Source organism: Silene latifolia, chromosome 5 (genome assembly GCF_048544455.1).
Source record: "Silene latifolia isolate original U9 population chromosome 5, ASM4854445v1, whole genome shotgun sequence".
In the NCBI taxonomy this organism is placed as follows: Eukaryota; Viridiplantae; Streptophyta; class Magnoliopsida; order Caryophyllales; family Caryophyllaceae; genus Silene; species Silene latifolia.
In genome coordinates, this window is record NC_133530.1 from 77,082,670 (window position 1) to 77,107,235 (window position 24,566).

The following is a 24,566-nucleotide window of genomic DNA, read 5'->3' on the forward strand; positions in this document are numbered from 1 at the left end:
TTGGAATGCAGTCTGATGACTGCAAACAATTTTGAGTGAAAAAATATTTCTTTTATTAATTAATTTGAATGCCCCATATTCTTGGGAAGTTCCTCTATTTCTTCCAAGTGCGGCCACCAGTTTCACATAATTTCTCCAACTATCTGGCCTTCTTTTCTCTAGACTAGCAGAGTTACTTAGGCACATTGTAAGGTAGCCTATAGCAGTATATCATTGGAACTTACAATTTGTTGGAGAGTGCAAGCTCAATGATATTGATAATGTGTGCATAAAGGTTTCTAATGTAATTCTTGACTTCTTGGGAGATTACCAAGCAACAAAGGGCCAGACTGAGATGTTGATTTGTCTTTCCTTTTTTCCTTTCCAGCTTTCCTTTTCTAGTTTATCACTAGTGGTGTTCTTTTTCAGATGATAATGATAATATGGTCTTTAACTCTTTATGCTATCAAACATATTTTTCTGTTAATTCTATACTAGAAATTAAAGCGTGTTTCCTTTAAGTTGTTATTGGAACTATTTGTCATATGAACTTAGATAAATGGTTTTATGAACTCTATGCCGAGTATTGGTGAAACACTTGATGTGCAGATCAAACGATGGGCAGCAGGAAAAGAGGGAAACCTGTGCGCTCTATTTTCAACCTTACAATATGTGCGACCTTGTTAGCTTTTGTTGAGTGAAATGGAATTTAAATGGACCAAATATACTTACATTTGAATGATTGTTTTCCTGCTCTCAACTTTGTTGAGTGCTGGCTATATTTTTATGCTGATTTGTTGAAATTGTTATAGGGTTTTAATTTCTCAGGATTTATATTATACGACTTCTTTCTGCCAATTTTTAGTATCCCTGACCGATTAACATCAAGATGAAACTGAGTCTTTCTTGAAATTTTGTTGGCTGTATTTTTAAATAACTTCTATAGATTTCTTTTTATAAAAACATCGTCGTTTAGTGGAAACTAAGAAGTTGCATTCCCGGAGCTTTTGCGGTTGTCAGGTGGCATCTCATCATCCCGCTAGAAGATCAATCCCCTTAGCATCCGCCTCTGTGTTCCCTAAATAGCTATAAGTGGGTCTCCAGTTTCTATCTACTTTACGTGTGGACTACCTCAACTTTGCTACCATGAGAAGCTGGGAAGAAATCATTAAGTTTCTCTTGTTTTGGACATTGATACCTTCACTGCCATTAGTTGCCTGAATTACATCAATACCCATCAATTTGGAATCAGGGGCTTTAGATAACTAAAGGTCTTCAATAGACCTTCATCAATTAGTCCCTTTCGCCATTATCCTCTGAACCCTTGAGACCTATATTTCTGTCTTTTCCCCTGAAGATGAAGGCCTTCTTGTATCAGTTTCCTCACCCCGGAGGATTTCCGACCCTGTGATGGTAGGTGAGTGTTAGGGGCATTAAAGGTGATGACTACACCTGTTGATGAAGGTCTATTGAAGACCTTTAGTTATCTAAATCCCCTGATTCCAAAATAATGGGTATGATGTAATTCTGTTTGAGCCACATCAACATTTGTTCAGAGAACTGTTCTTCAATGGTTTTGTCAATCTGTGATCTCCCCTTATCCGATAAATTGAGAAAACCATTGAAGAACAGTTATCTGAACAACATTTACTAATTTTCTAATCATTTCAAACATTTTTTTCCTCTGCTGTTTCAAAATCCTTTGTTGACTGAACGTGTCAATCACTGTTTTCTGCCGATCTCCTAGCCATATCCCTGTCCTCTGCCACTTTTGAGCCCCTTGCTGTTGGAGTGGTGTTTCGAACCCTGATCAAGGCAACATGGTTTGGTATTTTATTCAATTGGGGGACGGGTTCGAGTTTGTTTGGTACTCTATTCATTTTAAGGAATGAGGTTGTTATATTTTTTTTCTTTTCAGGCTCGTTGCATGGTGAATTATTCATTAAACTGATAATGTAATATGTTGAATGCCGAGAATGGAGAGATCCAAAACCAATAGGAAGACAGTACTGTACACAAATTAACCTGTACTGTACAGATTTTTCCTGATAAAGTTTGAGTAAAGATAAGCAAAAGTAAAGCAAGTTTCCAAGTATGCAATATGAAATAGCATCCAACTTACCGGAGGCATAACCAGCTGCAAAAAAACAGCATTGTACAAGAACATCTGTTACATGACTTAAACTGATCGAATCTCGTAGACTCCATTCTCCCTTTTTTCTATATCATCTGTGATTCCATTTGCTTCTGTTCCTCGAAACTAACTGTTTAATCTTATCATGAAGTACTGCCATTTATTTATGGAGTATTTTTTTTCCTTTTTATCATTGTTTCTTGTTTGTACTTGCAGTGAGTAATTTACTCACGAATGCTAGATAGCGTCTTTTTTCGATTCTAGGCAGTTGACTTGAATTTGTTAAGCTCATTATTTTATATCTGTGGAGTATATGTAGGTTCTATGGCCTGAGTGTGGCGGGCAGCCTGTTTCATTGACCGATTTGATCGTTGGTGCACAAGTAAAGAAGGTTTATAGAAAGGTAACTTTGTGCATTCATCCTGATAAAGTGTAGCAGATGGGTGCTACCATGCAACAGAAATATGTTGCTGAGAAGGTGTTTGATTTGTTGAAGGTATCAAAAATGAAGTTCTGTTTCATGTGAATGTTTTCCTTTCTTGTATCTAAACGCCTGCTAATTTACAATCTTCGAGATACCAAGCCACACATTTTGCAATGAACATTTGTATATTGTAATGCATACTCAATTGTAATTACAATCAATTGAGATATGATAGTAGTCATTGACTCATTGTATAGACTATAGAGTTGATAATTTAACTCCCAGTTGGGTTGGGGGACTCAATCAAAACCATGTTCATCCTGTTGAGCTTTCGATTCCAATTGTCAATGCATAAAGTTGTCTTCGCTCTATTGCCTTTGTTTATGCAACTACATTATTCAGTGCCTCAAAGGCTTCAAACCAATTGGGTAAGGGGTTTGATGTACATAGTCTTTTACGCATATGTTGTCAGAATAACCATAGTACATATTTTTAGTGAACCAATTTACTATATTCCATCATAAATCAAAGTTTTAATGAGTCTCGGTGTCCATTGAAAATGGAAAAACATTGTCGGTTTTGCATTGTCCCTTAAAAATTCATCTCTTATTTTTTGTGTTTTGTTTTTTAATGTATGAGTCAGGAGTATTGGTTTCAGTAGTTCTTGTAAATTTAACCCGAGTTCTGGTTCATGCATAAACAGGAAGCTTGGAACAAGTTTAATTCAGAAGAGTTATTTTTACTAGGAGTGGGTTTATAATCCGTCTGAATACAAGGACATGTAGTCCAAGCTTGTTCCGCTCCTGTTGTACGAGGATATTCACGCTGCTCTGACATTGTGACTGTCAACATTGATTTGGTCAACTTAAGTTTCCATGTATGGTTGTCAAAATATTTGACATGGTGCAAGTGTGCAACCTCGCACTAAGTAAAGTTTGTTGTAAATCCATGATCATTCTGGTGAGGCCTGCTTGGTGTTTCCGAAATTGTAGAATAGCAATTGATGGACCGATCAGTTCACACAATCGTTATCATATTTGTTAACAAATGCCAATGTTTTGACGAAAAGGTTAAGGTTACACTCAGTGTATAAAATCTTCTATACACTGCGAGTAACATAATGCCATGTAGCGATGATGGGTATGAGATATAATCTTTTTCAAGTTTATTTTGTTATAATTTTGGGAGTCTAAATTTAAACGCAAAAAAAAAATTTAAAATTTGAAAATTTCCCAAATTATTATTCTTTCTTTATACTGTAAATCTTTTTAATCTTTTTATATTTTGTAAGTTATTATTTTGCAATTCTTTCATGTTTTATGTTTTTTCCTCTAATAACAAAGTGCATCCCTACCAATCAAGCAATAACTACCACCACCAATGTCTCCTCCCCAACAATTAACACACATGTCTGTGCCGATGCTGGCGTGGCGGCCTCTCACTCCGACAAACGCGTCTGACACCAGGTGAACCCCTCACCCTTACCAGCGGACCAACCTCCTCACCTCAACCACCTCTTCCCTTTTCCCATGAGATCGATTTAACGTACATCACCTCATGCCTGTACACCACTACTTCACGCCGCCAACCACTACCCTCGCCGTCATCCCGCAAACAACCAATTCGAATTATTGAAGTTATTATTTTGTATTTAATCAAATCTAATGCTGAGTAGACAACCAGGAAGTCAAGTTCAACATGCACTGTCTTTTTATCGAGAGGAAACAAATTGTTAGTGTAGAATAAAATTGACAATTGACAGTTTTAAGATTTGATAATTGATAATTTTGGTTTTTAAAAATCAAAGTAACCGTCAAATTATTAGTATAGAAAATTTAGAAAATATTAATAAAGATTATGTTAATATATAAGTAATATTATCTTTGTAGTTTAATCATAATACCAAAATTAATAAATTCTCAAATCTTTCTCATCTTTCTCTTTAAACCCCTCTCAAATTCCCTATATGATTAATAATAGATTCCTTTATATGTCTAAATATAATTGGTGGTGTGTGATACTTCAAATGTTTTGAGTTTATTTTGTGACAAATTTTGATAAGTTTGATATGGTTGATAATAATAAAATGGTTAATTGTGTGCGATGGTAATAAGTTGAAATTGTACTCGGTTGTATTGATGGTTATTGAGTTTTGTAGCATTTCTGGGCGAACTTCGGGACGAAGTTCATTTTAAGGGGGTAAATTTGTAATACCCGTAGTTTAGTGAAGTTTATATAACTAATTTACGTAATTCGAATAATTGATTACGACGGTTATAATTAATAATTGTGAATAAGACGGAATGATATAATAAAATAATAGAATAATAGAGTAATGGGTCGGAATGGTAATTGGGTAATAATAATATACGATAGTTTATATGGTAATAGTGAATGATTATTACGTTATAATAATAATAATAATAATACGATAAAAATAATAATAACAATAGCAATAATAATAATAATAATAATAATAATAATAATAATAATAATAATAATAATAATAATAATAATAATAATAATAATAATAATAATAATAATAATAATAATAATAGTAATTGTATTTATAATAATAATATTTGTTATGAGACGGTAATTAAATAAATAAAATAATAAAGAAAGACGGGATTGGAGTCGGGTCATGTGCTATAGGGATTGGGTCGACTATATATGTTGCGTAAATTGGTTGATTAATTGTCGGGATTGGATAATTACTAATAATAATAATAAATATATTTTATATTTCCTAATTGGTTCCTTACAATGACGAAGCACAGGCATGGCCGGATGGGCCATGGCCCGGGCAGCCTTGGGTTAAACTATGTATATTTATTAGTAGTTAACTAAGCATTGGTTTAACTTGGCAAAGATGGTAATTGATGTTTGGCTGTTGTTTAGGTGTAGGAGGTCCTGAGTTCGAATCTTGGTTTAGACTTTTTAACTCTAATATTTTTTAAATTCTTTACTTAAGATAAAATTCTCCTACTAAAAAAAAATTCTTATTCAAGCAAAATAAAATTGGCCAATTTTTTTTAATTAGACTAAATAATAATCTTCAAATTTGTTTTATTTTGTGCATACTCCTTGTTTTTATCATGATCTTATACCTTATGTGGCTTAATTTTTGTGCACCTAATGAATCTTTGATAAAGGTTCAACAATAGAAAGCTTATTAGTATCTTAAAAGAAAAAAAAAATTACCGTGTGTGAAACTTCGTTATTACATCGGAAAAAGCAATTTATAATTTATATACTTCAAAAAATAATCATAACTATAGTACTCCGTAATAAAAGTGTGATGTTAATTGACAATGCTAAAATATACGAAATATGGTAATTCATCGTTCGTATGTCTATAAACCGGCCCCCCTTACTATTTGGCCCTAGCTTCGTCCCTGGTTCCTTATAACCTTAGCCTACCAATATAAATAGATGAAACCTCAAACAATGGTCCTTATTATTCATCAAATCTGAAAAATAATTTATAAAAAGAGAGGGAGAATAAGAAAGGGAATAACAAGGAATTTATCGTCTTTTATCGTCTCAAGGTAATATTCTCAGACCATTTCATGTATACATGTTTGCTTTGTTATAACTTGTAAACTAGACCACCATAGATCAGGCCGTAAGTACCATTGTGACCGTAGATGACCAGGGATCACCGTTGACTTTATTTTACCACCGTTGACCGACAGGAGATGGCGGTTTCAGGCGGGTTTTTGGTGGCTGTTGGGGTTAGTTGTTAGGGTTGTCGAAAGGGGGTTTATGGGAATTCGACCCACGAAACTCGACCAATTGAACCTCGCTTAGGGTGGGTTGAGACCAGGGGTGAGAGTCGACCCCAGTCGGAGGTGGAGGTGGAGGTTTGCGGCGGTGGTGGCCGGAATTACGCAAGAACAGGGGAGGGGCTATCGTGGGTTGTTGGTGTCGGTTCTGGGTGGTAATGGGTTGTTGCGTGGGGTCATGACTGGTGGTGGGATCACCTTGGGTCAAGGGAGACCACGGTGGTGGCCACTGGTGGTCGTAGGGTGGTTTAAGAGGTGAGTAAGGGTGTGGTGTTGATTGTCTCGAGTTTTGAAGGGGGCTGTTAGGGCGGGGTGTCTGGGGGCTGCTGGTGGCGGTTTGGGTGGTGGTTTTGGGTGTTAGACTAAAATTGCAGTAACAATGAAAAGGAGAAGAGATAACCGAATTTGTAGTGACGTGGTAAGAGAGCCACTGACTTGAAAACTATATTTCCGGTACGACCGTGGTGGCGATCAGCAAATGACCGGTAGTTCCCCAAGGATTTACACTACTGCACTCACGCCCGCCTACTCGAGACTGAGAGCATTGGAACGACAGAATTTATCTTTACCCAGAAATTATAGAGAATGAAGAGAGGAAGAGAAATGTTGTGTGTTTCTGAAGTGAGAATGCAGGTCCTATTTATAGGAGAAATGGTGCAGGTGAGGAGCCAAAAACGACTCCACAATTACTGCAGTCAAACGCAATTAAGAGGGCATTAACACAGAAGATTTAGCTCTTAATTGCAGACGATTCGGTTTGACTATACACCTGGACAGACTCCTATGAACGAACCTGGTCACTTCATCCTAGAACAAAAACACACGCGGCTCTGGCCCAAAAAGATAGGCACAGCCCGCCGCAGGCGATTGCCAAATCCCAAATCCCGAATCACGAATCCGGATCCGGGCCGGGCCGGGCCGGGCTCGGGCACGCGCGCGCGCGTGTGCGAGCTGAATTAAGCACCTCGCAAAACTTCCACAAAAGCCTCCCATGACCCACTAGTGATATGGTAAGGAGTGTGGTCATATATAAACACAACAAACACTCTTTTCCTCACCAATGTGGGACAATTGGAAAAATATACTTGGCATAAAAAGCCCCTATTTCCAACAATCCCCCACTAGGGGCGCCTGAGATAAAGAAACAGAGTTCCTGGGTAAAGGAAGGATTGGATACTTAGGTATCAATATCTTTCGATTTGAATTGACACTTTAGTGAGATGAGGAAACAACTTACTTACAGCGAGAGAATATCTTGCGATTTGAATTCCTAGCTGAGCTTCGGTCGATACCCCCCACAACACATATCATACCTTCAGAATTATGATCGTTCCGCGATTTCAAAGTGCAACTCGCTCTTTTTAGAGCATTGCGTTAACCTCGGTACTAATAGATGTGTTTAGAAGACTTCTCATAGTCTTTATAGTCAACACACCTACGTAGGTGGCTCAAGTGCTTCTCAATAGCACTTCTTGCATGAGCCATTAAGGACATAAGGCCAACCTTATGTGTGATTCATCAAGTGCGTCTCAAAAGCACCACCATTTAAGGCTATGAATCATATAACGCCATAGGAATATAAACTTTAGGCCTAGTCAATCTTGACTTAAGGACTTAAGTCCCATTCCCCTCGACGTTTCAACGACTAGTCTCCTAGTCAGTCCCTTAGTAAAGGGATCAGCCAAATTGCTCTCGGACTTCACATAATCCAAAGCAATAACTCCATTATCAAGGAGTTGTCTAACTGCAGCATGCCTGATTCGAATGTGTCGTTTCTTAGCATTATAAACACTATTCTTAGCAGCATCAATAGCTGCTTGTGAATCACAATGTAAGGAGACCGGAATATTTTGTCCCCCCCACATTGGTACATCTGCCAATAGGTTTTTCAACCAATCAGCCTCTTGACCTGCCAACTTAAGAGCTATGAACTCCGACTCCATGGTAGAGCGTGCAATACAAGTCTGTTGAGAAGACTTCCACGATATAGCACCTCCACCCATGGTGAAGACATAACCACTAGTAGAACAGATCTCGTCGTTACCTGAAACCCAATTTGCATCACAATATCCTTCTAACACAGCAGGAAATTTACTATAATGCAAGCAAAGGTTAACTGTTCCTTTTAGGTATTTTAATAAACGACGAAGAGCATTCCAATGTTCACTACTAGGGTTATGTGTGTAACGACTCAGTCTACTAACTGCATAGACAATATCTGGTCGAGTACAGTTCATAAGAAACATCACACTACCTAGGATTTTAGTATACTCTTCTTGGGATACACTCTTACCCAAGTTCTTACATAAGTGTATACTAGCATCGTAGAGTGTCCTAGCAGGCACAACATCAAAGCAGTTAACTTTTTCAACACTTTTTCCACATAATGAGATTGACTTAAAGAAATTCCTTTAGAGTTTCGAATGACCTTAACTCCTAGGATTACATCAACTTCTCCTAAGTCCTTCATCTCAAATTGTGATGACAGAAATTCTTTGGTTTTAATTATTACCTCCAAATTATTACCAAGTATTAACATGTCATCAACATAAAGGCATATAAGCACACAATCAGATTCTATTACTTTTGAATAAACACATGAATCAGAATTGTTTACTATAAAGCCATTACTTACCAAAGTGTTGTTAAATTTCTCATACCATTGTTTAGGTGCTTGTTTCAGACCATATAGTGATTTATTCAGTTTACACACCTTATTCTCTTGACCCTCTACCACAAAACCTTCAGGTTGCGACATATAAATCTCTTCCCTTAGCTCACCATTCAAAAAAGCAGTTTTGACATCCATCGATGTATAAAAAGGTTATGAATAGCAGCTAAGGCGACAAGAGTTCTAATAGTCGATATTTTGGTCACAGGTGAATAAGTATCAAAATAATCAATATCTTTCTTTTGTGTAAAACCTCTAACCACAAGTCTAGCTTTGAATCTTTCTATTATACCGTCAGGTCTCATTTTCTTTTTGAAAATCCACTTACTCGTAATGGGTTTACTACCTTTAGGTAAATCAGTCAATTCCCAAGTCTGATTAGACACAATAGAATCAAGCTCACTTTTAATAGCATCTTTCCAAAAATTAGCATCAATGGATTTCATAGCCTCAGTGTATGTTTTCGGATCATCTTCTATTAAAAATGCTGAAACAAACTCATCACTAGCACAAACAGTGTAACCATGTTCAGACAGTAATATTGAAACAAAATCAGGTCCAAAGTTTTTAGGACATCTAGGTCTCTTAGTCCTTCTAGGCTCAACAATATGATCAATAGAAGTTAGAGCTGATCAAATGGCCCAAGCCCATTGGCCCTACCCGGCCCGGCCCGGTTTTTTGAAGGGCTTGGGCCTTTAGTTTTGGCCCAAAAAAGCCCATGGGCCGGCCTAAAAAGGCCCAAAATATTTTGGGGCCAGGTTTGGGCCAAGCGTTTGGCCCAAATTTTGGCCCGGCCCGGCCCATATTTATTAATAATGAATATTTTTCTAATAAAACCTATTAAAGTAGCGTTAAAGTTATATTCAACTCTTTACAAACTCAAGTATATTTTTTTAGATTTATAAAACAAAGTATACATAACATAAATCATATCTAAGAATGCATGATTAAGCATTCTAAAGTGGCGATTTTTGTCATTATTTTATTTTAGAGAGCAATTAATATGCATTTCATCATATTTTGTGCAATTTTATACACTATGTTTGTTTTAAAAGTTGTAACTGAAGGTATTACGCTAATTATTTCCTAGGGTAAGTCGTAAATTTTAGGGCCCGAAAAAGCCCATTTAGGCCCAAAAGCCCGCATTAGCCCATAAGGGCCGGGTTTGGGCTTTCTAAATAAGCCCACGCATATGGGCCGGCCCGGCCCGACCCACACAAATGGGCCGCTTTTATTAGAAGGTCCCGGCCCAAGCCCGCATTGGCCCGGCCCATGATCACCTCTAATAGAAGTGTTACTACTAGCATGTGAAGAGATATCAATAGATGTAACAGGCAAACTAGAAGATGAATCAACATTCTTCTGTAATGGAAAAACATGCTAAAAAAACACAGCATCTCTAGCTTCAGATATAGAACGATCACTCAAAGAAATGAATCTATATGCAGAACTATTTTGAGCATAACCTATAAAAACACAATCATAGGTTTTAGGTCCAACTGTAGGTCTTCTAAAGTCAGGTAAACCCACTTTAGCTAAACACCCCCATACCCTTAGGAAGCTCAGGTTAGGAGGATAGCCTTTCCATATCTCGTAGGGTGTCTTGTCTAACTTCTTATGAGGTACACGGTTAAGAATATGACAAGCCGATAGAATTGCTTCCCCACATATCCTCGAAAGGCGAACTTAAAAGCATAGCATTCATCATTTTTTTAAAGTTCTATTTTTCGTTCAGCCTACTCCATTGGATTGAGGTAAGTAAGGTGGACTAGTCTCATGTATTAGACCGTTTTTGTCACAAAACTCGGCTAAATAGTTTGATTTATACTCGCCTCCTCTGTCAGACCTTACCCTTTTGATTTTTCTGTCAAGTTGGTTTTCGACCTCATTCTTAAAACTTATAAACGAATGTTCTGCTTCATCTTTTGTCTTAAGCAAATAAACACGGGTGTACCTTGAACAGTCGTCTATAAAAGCGACATAATAATTTTTACCACCTCTACTTGCAACATTTTTGAAGTCAGCTAGGTCGGTGTGAATTAGCTCAAGAAGACTCGTTTTCCTAGTGGTAACTGGTTTACTAGGTTTCTTTGTGAATTTAGCCTCAACACAGCTAGCACATTTAGAGAATTCTTGACTCGACAAACTTGGAATTAAACTCATAGTTCTAAGTTTTTTAATGTAGTCAACATTCACATGACCTAATCTACCATGCCAAACATCAATAGACTCAGCGATATAAGCAGAAGTAGATGCAATATTATTAGAAACTGAATCAGTGTTCAATACAAAAAGACCCCCAGAAAGATAACCCTTGCCCACAAAATCCCCATTACGCGACATTACCACCTTGTCAGCCTCAAAAACAAGTTTCAACCCAGCTTTGTTTAATAAGGCACCACACACAAGGTTTCGACGTAACGAGGGTACATACAAAATATTATTTAGAGCAAGTGTTTTCCCCGAGGTGAGTTTGAGAAAGATCTTGCCTTTGCCTTTGATCGGAGCGGATGAAGAGTTACCCATGAAAACGCATTCCCCATCAGCTACCTCCTCGAACTCAGCAAATAACCCCTTATCAGCACAGAGGTGTCTAGAAGCGCCAGTGTCCAAGACCCATTCAACAACATTACCCACCACATTTGATTACACAACCACAGCAGCAATGATGTCATCAGTCACAACATTGGCTTCAGCAGATTTCTTTTCGGAGCATTGGTAGGCTTTGTGACCAGCTTTTCCACAGACATAGCAAACAATTGGCCCCTTTGGTTTCTGAATCTTAGCAACTGGTTTGGTATGCTTCCCTGGACCGTTTTTCTTAGCAGGACCCTGGTTCTTCCCCTGACCAACCTTGGCCTTACCCTTACCCTTGAATTTCTCAACATTGGACGGACCACCTGACTCAACCAGATTAGCCTTGACAGAAGCATTAGAAGCATTTACAGACACACTAATGGTTTTGTCTTTGAGACGATTTGCCTCCTCGGTCCTCATGTGACTCACTAATTCTTGGAGGGAAAGGTCTTTTTTCTTATGTTTCAGATGGTTTCTATAGTCAGACCAGGAAGGGGGGAATTTTTCCAGTAACACATTTGCTAGAAAAATCTCATCTAGTTTCATCCCTTCATTAACTACGTCAGCACAGAAATTCTCATAGACATAAACTTGTTCCATTATAGGTTTGTCATCTACCATCTGGAACCCCAGCCATTTCCCAACGACATACTTCTTTTTACCCGCATCATCAGCCCCATATTTTTTCTCAAGTAATTCCCATATGGTTTTAGCAGATTTATGAACCATAAACAAGTCAAATAGGGTATTAGTCATAAGATTAAGGAGGTGAAACCTAACTGTTTTATTATCCTTATCATGTTTTTTAATAGCCTCTTCATTTGACTTGACTACAGAAATTGCAGGAGGTGTGGTCTCAACAGATGATGCAGCAATTTCGGTTACAGGCGTAGGCGGGTCAGAAAATAAAATGTAATCAATTTCAAACTGCTCAAAAAACATCAGTAATTTTTGAGACCAACGCTTATAGTTCTGACCATCTAAGGGTTCGACTTTTGACAAATCAGGAGCATTCTTAGACATGATCGACATTGTTACAGCAACAAAATATAGTTTTCAAATTGTTAGACTAAAATTGCAGTAACAATGAAAAGGAGAAGAGATAACCGAATTTGTAGTGACGTGGTAAGAGAGCCACTACCTTGAAAACTATATTTCCGGTACGACCGTGGTGGCGATCAGCAAATGACCGGTAGTTCCCCAAGGATTTACACTATTGCACTCAGGCGCGCCCACTCGAGACTGAGAGCATTGGAACGACATAATTTATCTTTACCCAGAAATTATAGAGAATGAAGAGAGGAAGAGAAATGTTGTGTGTTTCTGAAGTGAGAATGCAGGTCCTATTTATAGGAGAAATGGTGCAGGTGAGGAGCCAAAAACGACTCCACAATTACTGCAGTTAAACGCAATTAAGAGGGCATTAACACAGAAGATTTAGCTCTTAATTGCAGACGATTCGGTTTGACTATGCACCTGGACAGACTCCTATGAACGAACCTGGTCACTTCATCCTAGAACAAAAACACACGCGGCTCTGGCCCAAAAAGATAGGCACAGCCCGCCGCAGGCGATTGCCGAATCCCGAATCCCGAATCCCGAATCCCGAATCCCGAATCCCGAATCCCGAATCACGAATCCGGATCCGGGCCGGGCCGGGTTCGGGCACGCGCGCGCGCGTGTGCGAGCTGAATTAAGCACCTCGCAAATCTTCCACAAAAGCCTCCCATGACCCACTAGTGATATGGTAAGGAGTGTGGTCATATATAAACACAACAAACACTCTTTTCCTCACCAATGTGGGACAATTGGAAAAATATACTTGGCATAAAAAGCCCCTATTTCCAACATTGGGCTCTGGTGTTCGTCGTGGTGTGGGCTAGGAGGTGGTAGGTTTGGTCGGGGCTGATGGTGGTCAAGGAAGTCATGAAAGATGGGTTTAGGAAGGGTAGGGAACAACGGTTTCGACGACATTTGTGTTTATGGAGTTTTCACGGGAAATTGGGGGATGTTGTACGTGGGTTGGGTTTTATTTAATTGAGTCGGGTTTTAATTTGGGTGTTAACTCGGGTTTTGGAAAGTCGGGTTTTTAATATAATGACTCCTTATTAGTTGTATAATAATTATTTTATAACTAATAAAATAATTAGTTTGGGTTGTTTTAAGACGGAATTTAATTAATGGTTTGAGACAGGTTTTTAATGGGTAATTTACGTAGTAAATGAATTATCATAATTAATGATTAATTAGTAAGTAATTATACGAGAAATATAATTAAAGCACTTAAACTATAATTAACTTTATTACTTAAAGAATCGAATAATTAATAATTAAATTATATTATTATATATTTAGGAGACGGTTTTGTGAGGAGCTATTTTATTGGATTGCGTGATTGGAGTGCTTGCTCTCGAGGTAGGATAACTACTCAACTCGCCTTGTCTTTGTTGGTTTGTGGAATTTATAAAAGTATTGTGAAAATGGATGGGTTAATGGATGTGGATTATAAATCGTTGGATTGTTTATTGTTTAATTATTTATATTGGAATTTCGTTTGGATTGGATACCTCAGCCTCGTGTCTGAGATGATTTTATGTTGGCATGGTGTATAATTATAAATGAATACCTCAACTTCGTTTGGGATGGTGAATACCTCAACTTCGGTTGGGATGGTGAATACCTCAACTTCGGTTCAGATGATGAATACCCCGGGCCAGGGATTGGCGGGATGAATGGGTGTTTCGGTTGATGAGCTCAGTTTTTTTGGCATTATATATCATATCATTTCACTTTGACTATCACAAAAAAGGTGAAAAACCCACAAATCTTACCTTAATTCCCATTTGTTTTTTATGGGTCATATAAATTGGAGTTTTTTTTTATCACGACATCTACAAAAGATGTCAAATTTTTCAGAATACAAATTTATAAATACGGAGTATTAAATACAATAAAACGTTTTCTTTTTATCGCGCGTAAATGGCTAGTATCACCGAATAAAAGACCAAATTACCCTTTTTTTAATCATCTTTCCCTCCAATCATATATTTCATTTATTTTGTACTATGTATTTATCAACAACCCTCTTAAAGTTTTAACCTACCTTTACATGAATACATGATGCAACCTCTCTTTAACCAGTCAAAAGACGGGATTTGCAATTAAAATAAAAGATAAAAAATCTAGAAGGTCCCACCATTGCTCTATAAATATGCGCAAATTTTTATTTCAGACGGGCTTTTTCCCGTCTGAAATAAGAGAGACAAAATGTTACCATTTTACGATAAAGTGTTATTATTTTATGATAAAATGTTGCCATCATTTCAGGGTAAAAAGTTATAACTTTAGTTATAACATTTTGTCATTAAATGGTTATATTCTTTTAAAAAATGGTGTCACTTGATCCTTCTTATTTCAGACCCATCTGAAGATATAAGGATTGAGTTTCAAGAGACTTGCTATACACCATTTTACTTAGTACGTAATTAAGGCTCTGTTTGGTAAAACTAACTGAAAAGGTAGCTGAAACCTGAAAAGGTAGCTGAAAACTGAAAAGGTAACTGAAACCTGAAAAGGAAACTAATAAGGTAGCTGAAAGTTAGGAATTGATAAGGTAGCTGATTATATAAAAAAATGTTTGCCAAACTAACTGAAAAGATAACTGATTTTGATGAAATGACGTAAAAGAATATGATAATTTTTAATAGTATATATTTAAAGGGTAAAAACGGAAAATCAAACCAAACCAGGTACCTGAAATGTCAAATGCTACTCTAGATAGCATTTCATTTCAGGTAGCTTATTTGGTCAAATAAGCTACTTGCCAAACGCTTACAAAAAAATAAGCTACCTGAAATTTTGATCAAATAAGCTACTTTGACCAAATCAGGTACCTGAAATAGCTTGCCAAACGGAGCCTAACTCCCTTTAGCATAATAATTACTAGATTTACTACTATCAGTTTAAAGAAAAATTCCCACAATGATTCTACTTCTCACACCTAATAAATCTAATATTCCCTCCAATTTTCCATTATTACATAGAAAATTTAGTTATGTTTGCTCCAACTTAAGGGGGAGTGTAAGAATAATATCCTTGATATTATTCTGATCTTGCATATTATTCTTTGTATATAATCTTATGTAACTTAGGTAATATATATGTTTGCTTAGGTAATAAGATAGTAGGGTAAATCTTATGAGAGTTGTATATATGCAACATATGGTTACTTTGCATCGGTGTGAATAAGAATTATAATCGTTAACTAAACTTTCACGCAGATTATGGGAATTTGGTATTCTGATGAATAAAACAAGTCCTCAAATTCAATCGAAGCGAATCATAGTAATACAGTATACTAACTTTAAGTCAATTTTTTTATATATATTAGGGAGAATCCCGTACTTCGCACGATAAGTTTGTAAATACTATAGTATTTATATACATTATGTTAAAATTATTGATTTTTTAATTTAACTAAAAATAAAAGGGTATGATATGGAAAGTTTATGAAAAAAATGTGTGAAAGAGAAAAATCCATAAGTGAAAAAGTAATTCCGATTAAGATAACTTTGTTATTTTGTAACTTAAAGCTTACTATATATGGTAATATAAGAATTAGGAAGAACAAATAGATTGGATCAAAAGGGGAAGTGAGAAGAATAAATGCAACGGGAGGGAGTAGTTGTTTGTGATTTTTCTTCTAAAAAATAAGTTTGTGTAATGGTTATGGCTCTTGAACTCTTGAAGAACTGGATGAAATAACATGAGAAGTTTTTTTTTTTTATTTTCACCTGGTCTGCCTGTAAGCCTCTTATGTGTTATGTAAGTGAGTTACATTTATATTATTTGTGGTTATGCTCTGCTTTTACAGTTCTGCAGATGCAGCTAAGAACGCTACAAAAGTAGTGGAGGACCCTTTTGACATTTTAGGATCAACTTTGCATCGTAACATGTCTTCTTCTTCTTCTGGAGTTTCAAATGATCCTTTTGAGGAAGTTGTTAATTCACACAGGAAAAAAATTGAAAATCCGTCCAGCGGGGGAGTATATGAGGATATAGATCCCCTTGGTGTTGCCAATCCTGTACCGTCTGAATCAGCAGAAGCATATGGCATGGAAAAAGATGAAAGCATTCCACGGACGGGATCAAGGGTCTCTGGAAGGCAATCAGATCCGAAGAGAGGCTCTGAGAGGAATCCTGTGAAGGAATTTGGGGGATCTCCAAATAGTGTTTTTGAAATGCCTTCATTTTCATCTGATTCCAGCAGGTCAATTCCGAATGCTTCGTCTCATGTATTTGAAAATAGGGAATCATATTCCCGTGATCATGTCTCTCCCACACCCGAGGAGAACATTGGTCACCATCCGATGATGTTTGGCTTACTGTATCAGAAATTCCCCTCTTTACGCAACCTACAGCTGCCCCTCCTCCTTCAAACCCCCCACCTTCCAAACCTACACAATTTTATGGAGTCAAGTATGGCTCATTTCCTCCTTCAAATGCACAGAGGGAGGTAGATGAATATTCATCTTTCCCTAGTTCTAATCCATTCTTCCTAAGTCCAAAATCGGCTCGTGCTGGAGGAATGGGCTCTTTTGCAACTCCTTTAGATGAACTGGAGGAATTTGCAAGTGGAAGACATCAAAGCAATGTCGATGAAAATTCCCATGTTCGCTCGAGTGATTATTTTAACTCAAATTCGGTTGCTGCTACATCCGCTACAGCCATGAAGGAGGCAGAAGCTAAATTTAGATATGCAAACAAGATAAGGGTTAGGGAAAATTCCGAGTCATCTAAAAGCAGGGAATCAATGCAAGTAGAAAAAGAGGAAAATACTGCTCAGGATACTCAAGATAGAGATTTCAGAGAAGGTCAAGAACGACGTATGCGTGTGCGACAAGAAAGAGCTGCTACTGATGCGAAGGAAAGAGCTGAAAAAGGTGCTTCAGAAGCAAGGGAAAAGGCAAGATCTGAGGCGAGGGAGAAAGAAGCACATGAGAGAGTCGCTACTGCTGCACGGGCAAGTCGGCAAAAGAACGGACCTGACCTTGATTCCTTCTTTGGCATGAGTTCCCCTACAAGCAGTACACGAAAGCCTTGGGCAACCTCATCGGTGTGTATTGATTGTGCTAGTTCAGGCTGTACTTTGTCAAATTAACATATTTTATTGTCTAAGTTAACTGTTGATTTTAGAACCCGTTTGAAACCCAATTCCAGAACAAGCCAGCCCCTGAAGCAACCAGAACTTCCGTTAATTCCACATCTAGCATGAGGAAAGTGTCCTCATCAACTAGTATTGCTGATGACCTAAGTTCAATTTTTGGAGGTAGTGGTATTATTTTATGTAGCTTTCTACATCTTTCATGATTTAGTTTGTGTGCTTCTCTTTCATGCAAAAGTCGATGGGGAAACTAATAATCGACGGAGAGCCCGACTGGAACGCCATCAGCGAACACAAGAACGTGTTGTATGTACCCAATTTCTAGATCGCAAAAATTCGCATCGGTTGTCACATATATAATGCTTAGGCATCATACAAGGCAATATTATAAATGACATCGTTCAACTCATTTCAATATTAAGCTGTTCATATTGATAACATTCAACAGTTCACTAGACAACATAGTAATATAAATAATCTGTTTTTATGCATGCTTTAAATGATACAGTAATAGATTAAGTATGTAGTACTATTCTGGCCTGTCGAAACAATAGTGTAAGTGATAATTGTTCTTTTCCTCATCTCAGTGTAGCTATGTTTACCATACTGTTATACATAGAAATAGACCAATCGTTAAGTAGGAGAACTGATCGATGGCGATTCTCTTGTGGACTGAGCAATGAGATTGTTAACATATAAAATACGCAAAATGTTTAGTTTTATGTAATCAACATCCCCCCCATAAAGTGTGAGTTCAAAAAATCTTTAGGTACTGGTTCCTTAGAGTTGGGCATCTTTGAGATACTACTCAATTCAATGTTTTCAAACCCCATATAAATAAGTTTTGTCAGGGTAGAATATAATATCTTTCTTATGTTTATTTTAATATTATGTCTTACTTTTTCAATTGTTTTTCTTGGTCAGGCAAAGGCATTGGCAGAGAAGAATGCCAGCACTACTACAAAATGACGCTATTGCAACATTTTACATGCAACATTTTTTAAAACTGTTGCATTTTAGATAAATGTTTTCAGGATTGCAACACTTTTCTAAAAAATGTTACAAAATATAGTCAATTGCAACATTTTAACATAAATGTTGCATCTTTAGGCCAAAAATGCAACACTTTTTATGAAGTGTTGCATGATTAGTATGTGTATGCAACATTTGTATTTGAATGTTGCTATTTTAAACCTTTAAAACACTACCTAATCTCAAATAGAGATGGAAATCGAGTCAAATGGGTGGGTCAAGTCAGGGGTCATATCGGGTCAGCATGCCCTTTCGGGTCGAGTCGGGTCAACTCGGGTCAAATGAGGTATCAGTTTGGGTTTGAGTCGGGTCACTGGCGGGTCTAGCGATTTTATCGCATCACTTTAATTTTTGACCATTAAAATTAGTTTTCTGACCATTATTTGATTTCTTTATTTCATTATTAAGTCAAAGGTATCAAATTAAACACTAAATCATTTTTAATTTATCAATATTAAGCTTAATAATTATTGGGTCATCAATTTAATCGGGTCAGTACCTGGTTGGGTTCATATTGGGTCGGGTTCGGCTCACTGATTACTGTTCGCCGCTGGGTCGGGTCGGGTCGATTTCGATTCGCAATATCCTCGAATTCTGTGGGAGTGGGGTTATTCGGGTCGGGTCAGACTTATCAGCTCTAATCTCAAGTCTCAATTTACCAACTTCACTGAATGTTTTACCGAAAAAGGTGAGTTCTAATTAATATGCTAAATTATACTTCATAATTTAAAATCATGAACCCCTTGATTTAGAACATCATTTTACATGTTAAATAAATTTTATTATAGGTTTGACTAGATTTTATAAAATTGACCTGATCCAACCAATACCGACACACAACCCAACACCCAATCTCAAGACTCGAGTTTGACTCGACCTAATATAACCTTAACCGAAATATTTATTGTTACACTCGATTAACCCGATTAAGGGGGTGTTTGGTTCAAACACAAAAGGTATGAGGTATGGGTTTGGAATGAGCCAAACCCATACCAAGTGTTTGTTTGTCAAATATAAGGGTTTCATACCCATACCTCAAACCCAAGAGGTATGGGTTTCTCATACCCAAGGAGGGGGGTGGGTATGAGATTGATACCTATGGGTATGAAATGAAAACCAACAAAAATGTGAAAATAAAAATTATGGCAATATTGTAATGTACTTTTATATAATTATTTGATTAAATCTTTATTTTCATGATTTTACAATATTAAAAAAATATTATTTAAAATATTATATTTTACATATTTTAGCTTTAATTGAGTTTCAAACCCATACCACTCGTAATTGAAACAAACGCATGGAATGAGGAATGGAGTTCCAACCCCATACCACCCAGGTATGATTCCTGATTCCAAACCCATACCCATGCGCGAAACAAACGCCCCCTAAGTGATTATCAATTTATCATCCAGAAAACGGAAACCTTATCATACTTTGCCAGTTAACAAATATTCCTAAAGTCCTAATTTTCTCCGACTTGGCTCCCTCTTCAATCACCAAGCGTGCATTCGGTGCATATATTGCACATTTCGACCGTCAGTCTCATCTCTCGTGTTCGCCGTCAACGCTTTAATCATCTACTTTTATCTCCATGTAAGGTCCGCTCTTTTCATCCGTTTTAATTTCGAAATTTCCTCCATGTGTTACTTAATTCAGATTACGATTTTTAATTGTTTTTTCTTAATTGAAGTTCATATTCATCTATCATTATGAATAGTCAGGTTGTTTGATAATTAATTGAGTAAAATTTGCATCATCTTTAATTAGGGTTTTTGTAATTTGGGGCCTTATTGTTGGATTTCAAAATTCGTGTTTATTTCGGGCGTTTCTGTACGTTTTTGTGATTATCTGTTATTCTGAATAATGGTAATTTGATTGAAAGAACACAATTTTGGGTCCCTGTGTGTAATATTGAAGTTGTTACGATTTGTTTTTCTTTTTGTATTAGCATTTGGTTAATTGTACTCTATGGTGCTATTAATATTAAGTTGATGATTACATTGAGTTGGTTTTACCCTCGTCTTGTCATCCCTTCGAGATACTTACATGGTCAGGTATCTTCAAACTGGTTAGCGTAGTTGTATACTCCCTCCATCCCATTCATTTTTTTACCTTTTACCTTTTATATTCTTTATGCTCTTTATGAGGGAAACTTTAATCAAACGTAAACAAATGATTGGGACGGAGGGAGTATAAAGTTTGACAACTAGACTCACGTAAGAAGAGCAAATACTATACGTACACAGTAAGTCTTGTTTAAGACGGACACTATCCGTCTTAAGCTTGAGACGGATATTGCCCATCTTAAATGAGATTTTGTGATGCACCAAATAACCAATGGAGGGAGTACCATATTTCTCAGTTTTTGAGTCTTAATTCATGAGTCAAGTGTTTTTCTTTTCTAATATACTTTTTTTTTTTGCATTATTATCATTATAACTTATAAGGTTATTTATAATGAGAGAACTGATAAAGATAATCCATTTTCTACCTCAGGGGTAAGGTTATGGACCTGAGGGGAGTTAAAATAAAAAAGAAAAATAACATAAGCATGACACTTATAATTGATATTTGTCAAATTTCTGATTTTGTTTTAGGTAATCGGGAATCGGGCTCAGATTGACTATTCAACGTCACGGCGCACTAATTATTTCAGTAAGATAATGTCTACCACATTGAAATTTCTAAGGATGTACTTACTCACTATGTTTATATTACTGATGCATAAGTATATAGTATTTGATAGTCATTGACGGTCTTGTTGATAATAATCTAATTATTGTGGGTTGTGTGGAAGCGGTAGTTGTAATATTGAACATACGCTATGAGCGTTGGAGTATTATTACTTATGTGTTCTATATTAAGAGCTAGACTGCGGATAGCTGAAAATCCATAGTTGAATGATAATTTACTGATTTAAAACAAATCGAGTGTTGGTATTCAGTATAGAACATGATCTTATGATCAAGATTTACTAGGGAAAACAAACCGACTTATTTTCCTTTTCTGGCACATATGTGCTTTAGCAAGCCCAACTATTCTTGTTGGATGCATCACTCAAAGTGCAAGGTACATGCAATTTCTAACTTCTATTCATTCAATTTAAGTAAATCTTGGTATTCCTCTTAACTGAATTGAAATGGACTCTGGTGTATCTATGTTACTTCCAAAAAACCAAATTTCAGTGAAGTACTTTCTGGATTAAAGTTGTTTTAGAGTCCTCTTAAATAAGTTCTACAAACATTAGTGTATGTCTATTGAGCCTCTTCTTTCCTACCTTAGAGCTGATATTACTTATTTTTTTGTCATTTTGGATGATGGAATTCGATTTCGGATTGGGTAGTGGTCAAACTACTGCAATTTTGTGGTTATTTTTACTTCCCTCCCCCATATCTGGTACAAAGCTTATACCATACTCGTCACTGTTTTCCCCTAATTGACTTTATTGTTTCTTTTACTCAATTTAGCTTCTAAGATAAAAGTGTATTATAAGAATTGCACACTTCTTTTCTTTTTGAACATCTGCATGATCCATACTGTTTCTTCTGATAAATTTAACTTTGATTGTATTAAAGGACGACTGGTAGAAATGGTCTACCGAAAGATGATGTTTGTATATGCTGTAGGTAAGCTGCTGAGAATATTAATCATCTCGTTTCTTTTTTTATTGTAGCATGAAGTTTTTGGCTTTGGTCAATGACTTTAGGAGGTCAGGTTGCTCTACTTGTGCTCCGTAGGACTGTTGTAAAAGAAAGAGCTTCAGATCTATATTAAAAGGAAAGGTGGTCATACAGTTGTGATGGTTCTAGTCTACTACAGACGAATGGAGGATGGTGAGCTTGTTGTGCAGGCCATAAATGCTCAATACGAGGGTTAAGCTAAAAATTAAGGCGCGCCTTAGACTCCTCACTTTTTAAGGTTGCAAGTTGTAATTTAATGCTATTACAATTGTTAGTTTAAATAATACAGGCTTCTTAAAAAATGGTGTATTTACGGTTTTTTTTTAATGAAATTATTGGCCTCTTATAAAAGTGTTGCTTTGTTTATAGAAAAAATGTTGCGTAATGGATATCAAAGATGTTGCATCTATTTGGCAAAAGTGTTGCTTTATTTAATGACAAAAATGTTACAAATAGTTAAGAAAGTGTTGCTAGTTAAAGAACAATAGTGTTGCAATTACTTGTAGAAGTGTTACCTTTTAAATAATAGAAGTGTTGCAATTGCTTATAATAGTGTTGCTGGAAAAAAGTGTTGCATACTAAAATAAAGTGCAACACTTTGTTAAAGTGTTGCTTTTGATGATAAAGTGTTGCAATAAGCGTTGCAATGAGCTATTGCAACGGAGCTTTAGGCAGCACTTCTAAAAGTGTTGCATAATGTATAATGCAACATTTCTAAGACATTTTGCAACATTTTCATGGTGTTGCTATAGCTTCATTTTGTAGTAGTGCAGGGATCTTGAAGGCTTGAAGCTCAAAGAGAGCAAACTGAGAGACATGTAAGATTTTGTCCTATGCTACTATGTTTAGGTGTTTCATATTCATATTTTCGCCACATCTTGCGATCCTCAGTTTTCTGATGTAATTATTCAAAAGGAATTAAATTATTTGAGGAAAAATGAAATGGAGGATCCCTTTTCTCTACCGATCTAATTCTCGGGGTTGCAAAAGTGATATCTTATAGGCCTTTGAGGGACTGCCAACCTTGAATCAAGAGGGGACTATAGAGACTCAACCCACTCAAGCAGTTAACAAAGATTATGAATTGCGAATGATTTTGTCTGCAACTTTTTTATACAGATTGTGCTTCTCTCTAGAAAAACTATGACTTTTGCAATTTTGGCCATATAAAGCCATATGAAAACTGTAAAATTTGAACTTAGTAGTATTTTTATTTTATTTCCTACAAAAATTGAACTTATTTATGCCTTTCTAAATTTTTACTTCATTTTAAATTTTTCCTCTAATGAGAGAGCATGAGAGATTTAGTACTCAGATCACTTGGTTTTCTTTCTCAATGAGGTCACCAAACTTTCTATTTCCGACTGGAAATTTAAGCATTGGAATGCAGTCTGATGACTACAAACAATTATGTGTGAAACAATATTGCTTTTATTAATTTGAATCCCCATATTCTTGGGAAGTTCCTTTATTTCTTCCAAGTGCGGCCACCAGTTTCACATAATTTCTCCAACTATCTGGCCTTGTTTTCTCTAGACTAGTAGAGTTCCTTAGGCACATTGTAAGGTAGCCTATAGCAGTATATCATCGGAACTTACAATTTGTTGGAGAGTGCAAGCTCAATGATATTGATAATGCGTGCATAAAGGTTCCTAATGTAATTCTTGCCTTCTTGGAAGATTACCAAGCAACAAAGGGCCAGACTGAGATGTTTATTTGTCTTTCCTATTTTCCTTTTCATCTTTCCTTTTCTACTTTATCACTAGTGGTGTTCTTTTTCAGATGATAATGATAATGTGGTCTTTAACTCTTTATGCTATCAAACATATTTTTCTGTTAATTCTATACTAGAAATTAAAGCAAGTTTTCTTTATGTTGTTATTGGAATTATTTGTCATATGAATTAGATAAATGGTTTTATGAACTCTATGCAGAGCATTGGTGAAACACTTGATGTGCAAATCAAACGCTGGGCAGCAGGAAAAGAGGGAAACCTGTGCGCTCTATTGTCAACCTTACAATATGTGCGACCTTGTTAGCTTTTGTTGAGTGAAATGGAATTTAAATGGACCAAATATCCTTACATTTGAATGATTGTAGTGGAGTGTTGGCTAT

General features: G+C 36.4%; 1 protein-coding gene across 1 annotated transcript; it reads right to left on the bottom strand.

Moving 5' to 3' along the window:
• Positions 1 to 10,376: 10,376 nt before the first annotated feature.
• On the bottom strand, positions 10,377 to 12,605 carry LOC141655575 (uncharacterized). Its single transcript, XM_074462649.1, has 4 exons — positions 11,861 to 12,605; positions 11,647 to 11,803; positions 11,486 to 11,589; positions 10,377 to 10,462 (listed from the first exon to the last, which is right to left on the bottom strand). Exons 1-4 carry the CDS (start codon positions 12,603 to 12,605, stop codon positions 10,377 to 10,379), a joined length of 1,092 nt encoding a protein of 363 aa, XP_074318750.1.
• Between the last annotated feature and the right edge of the window lie 11,961 nt (positions 12,606 to 24,566).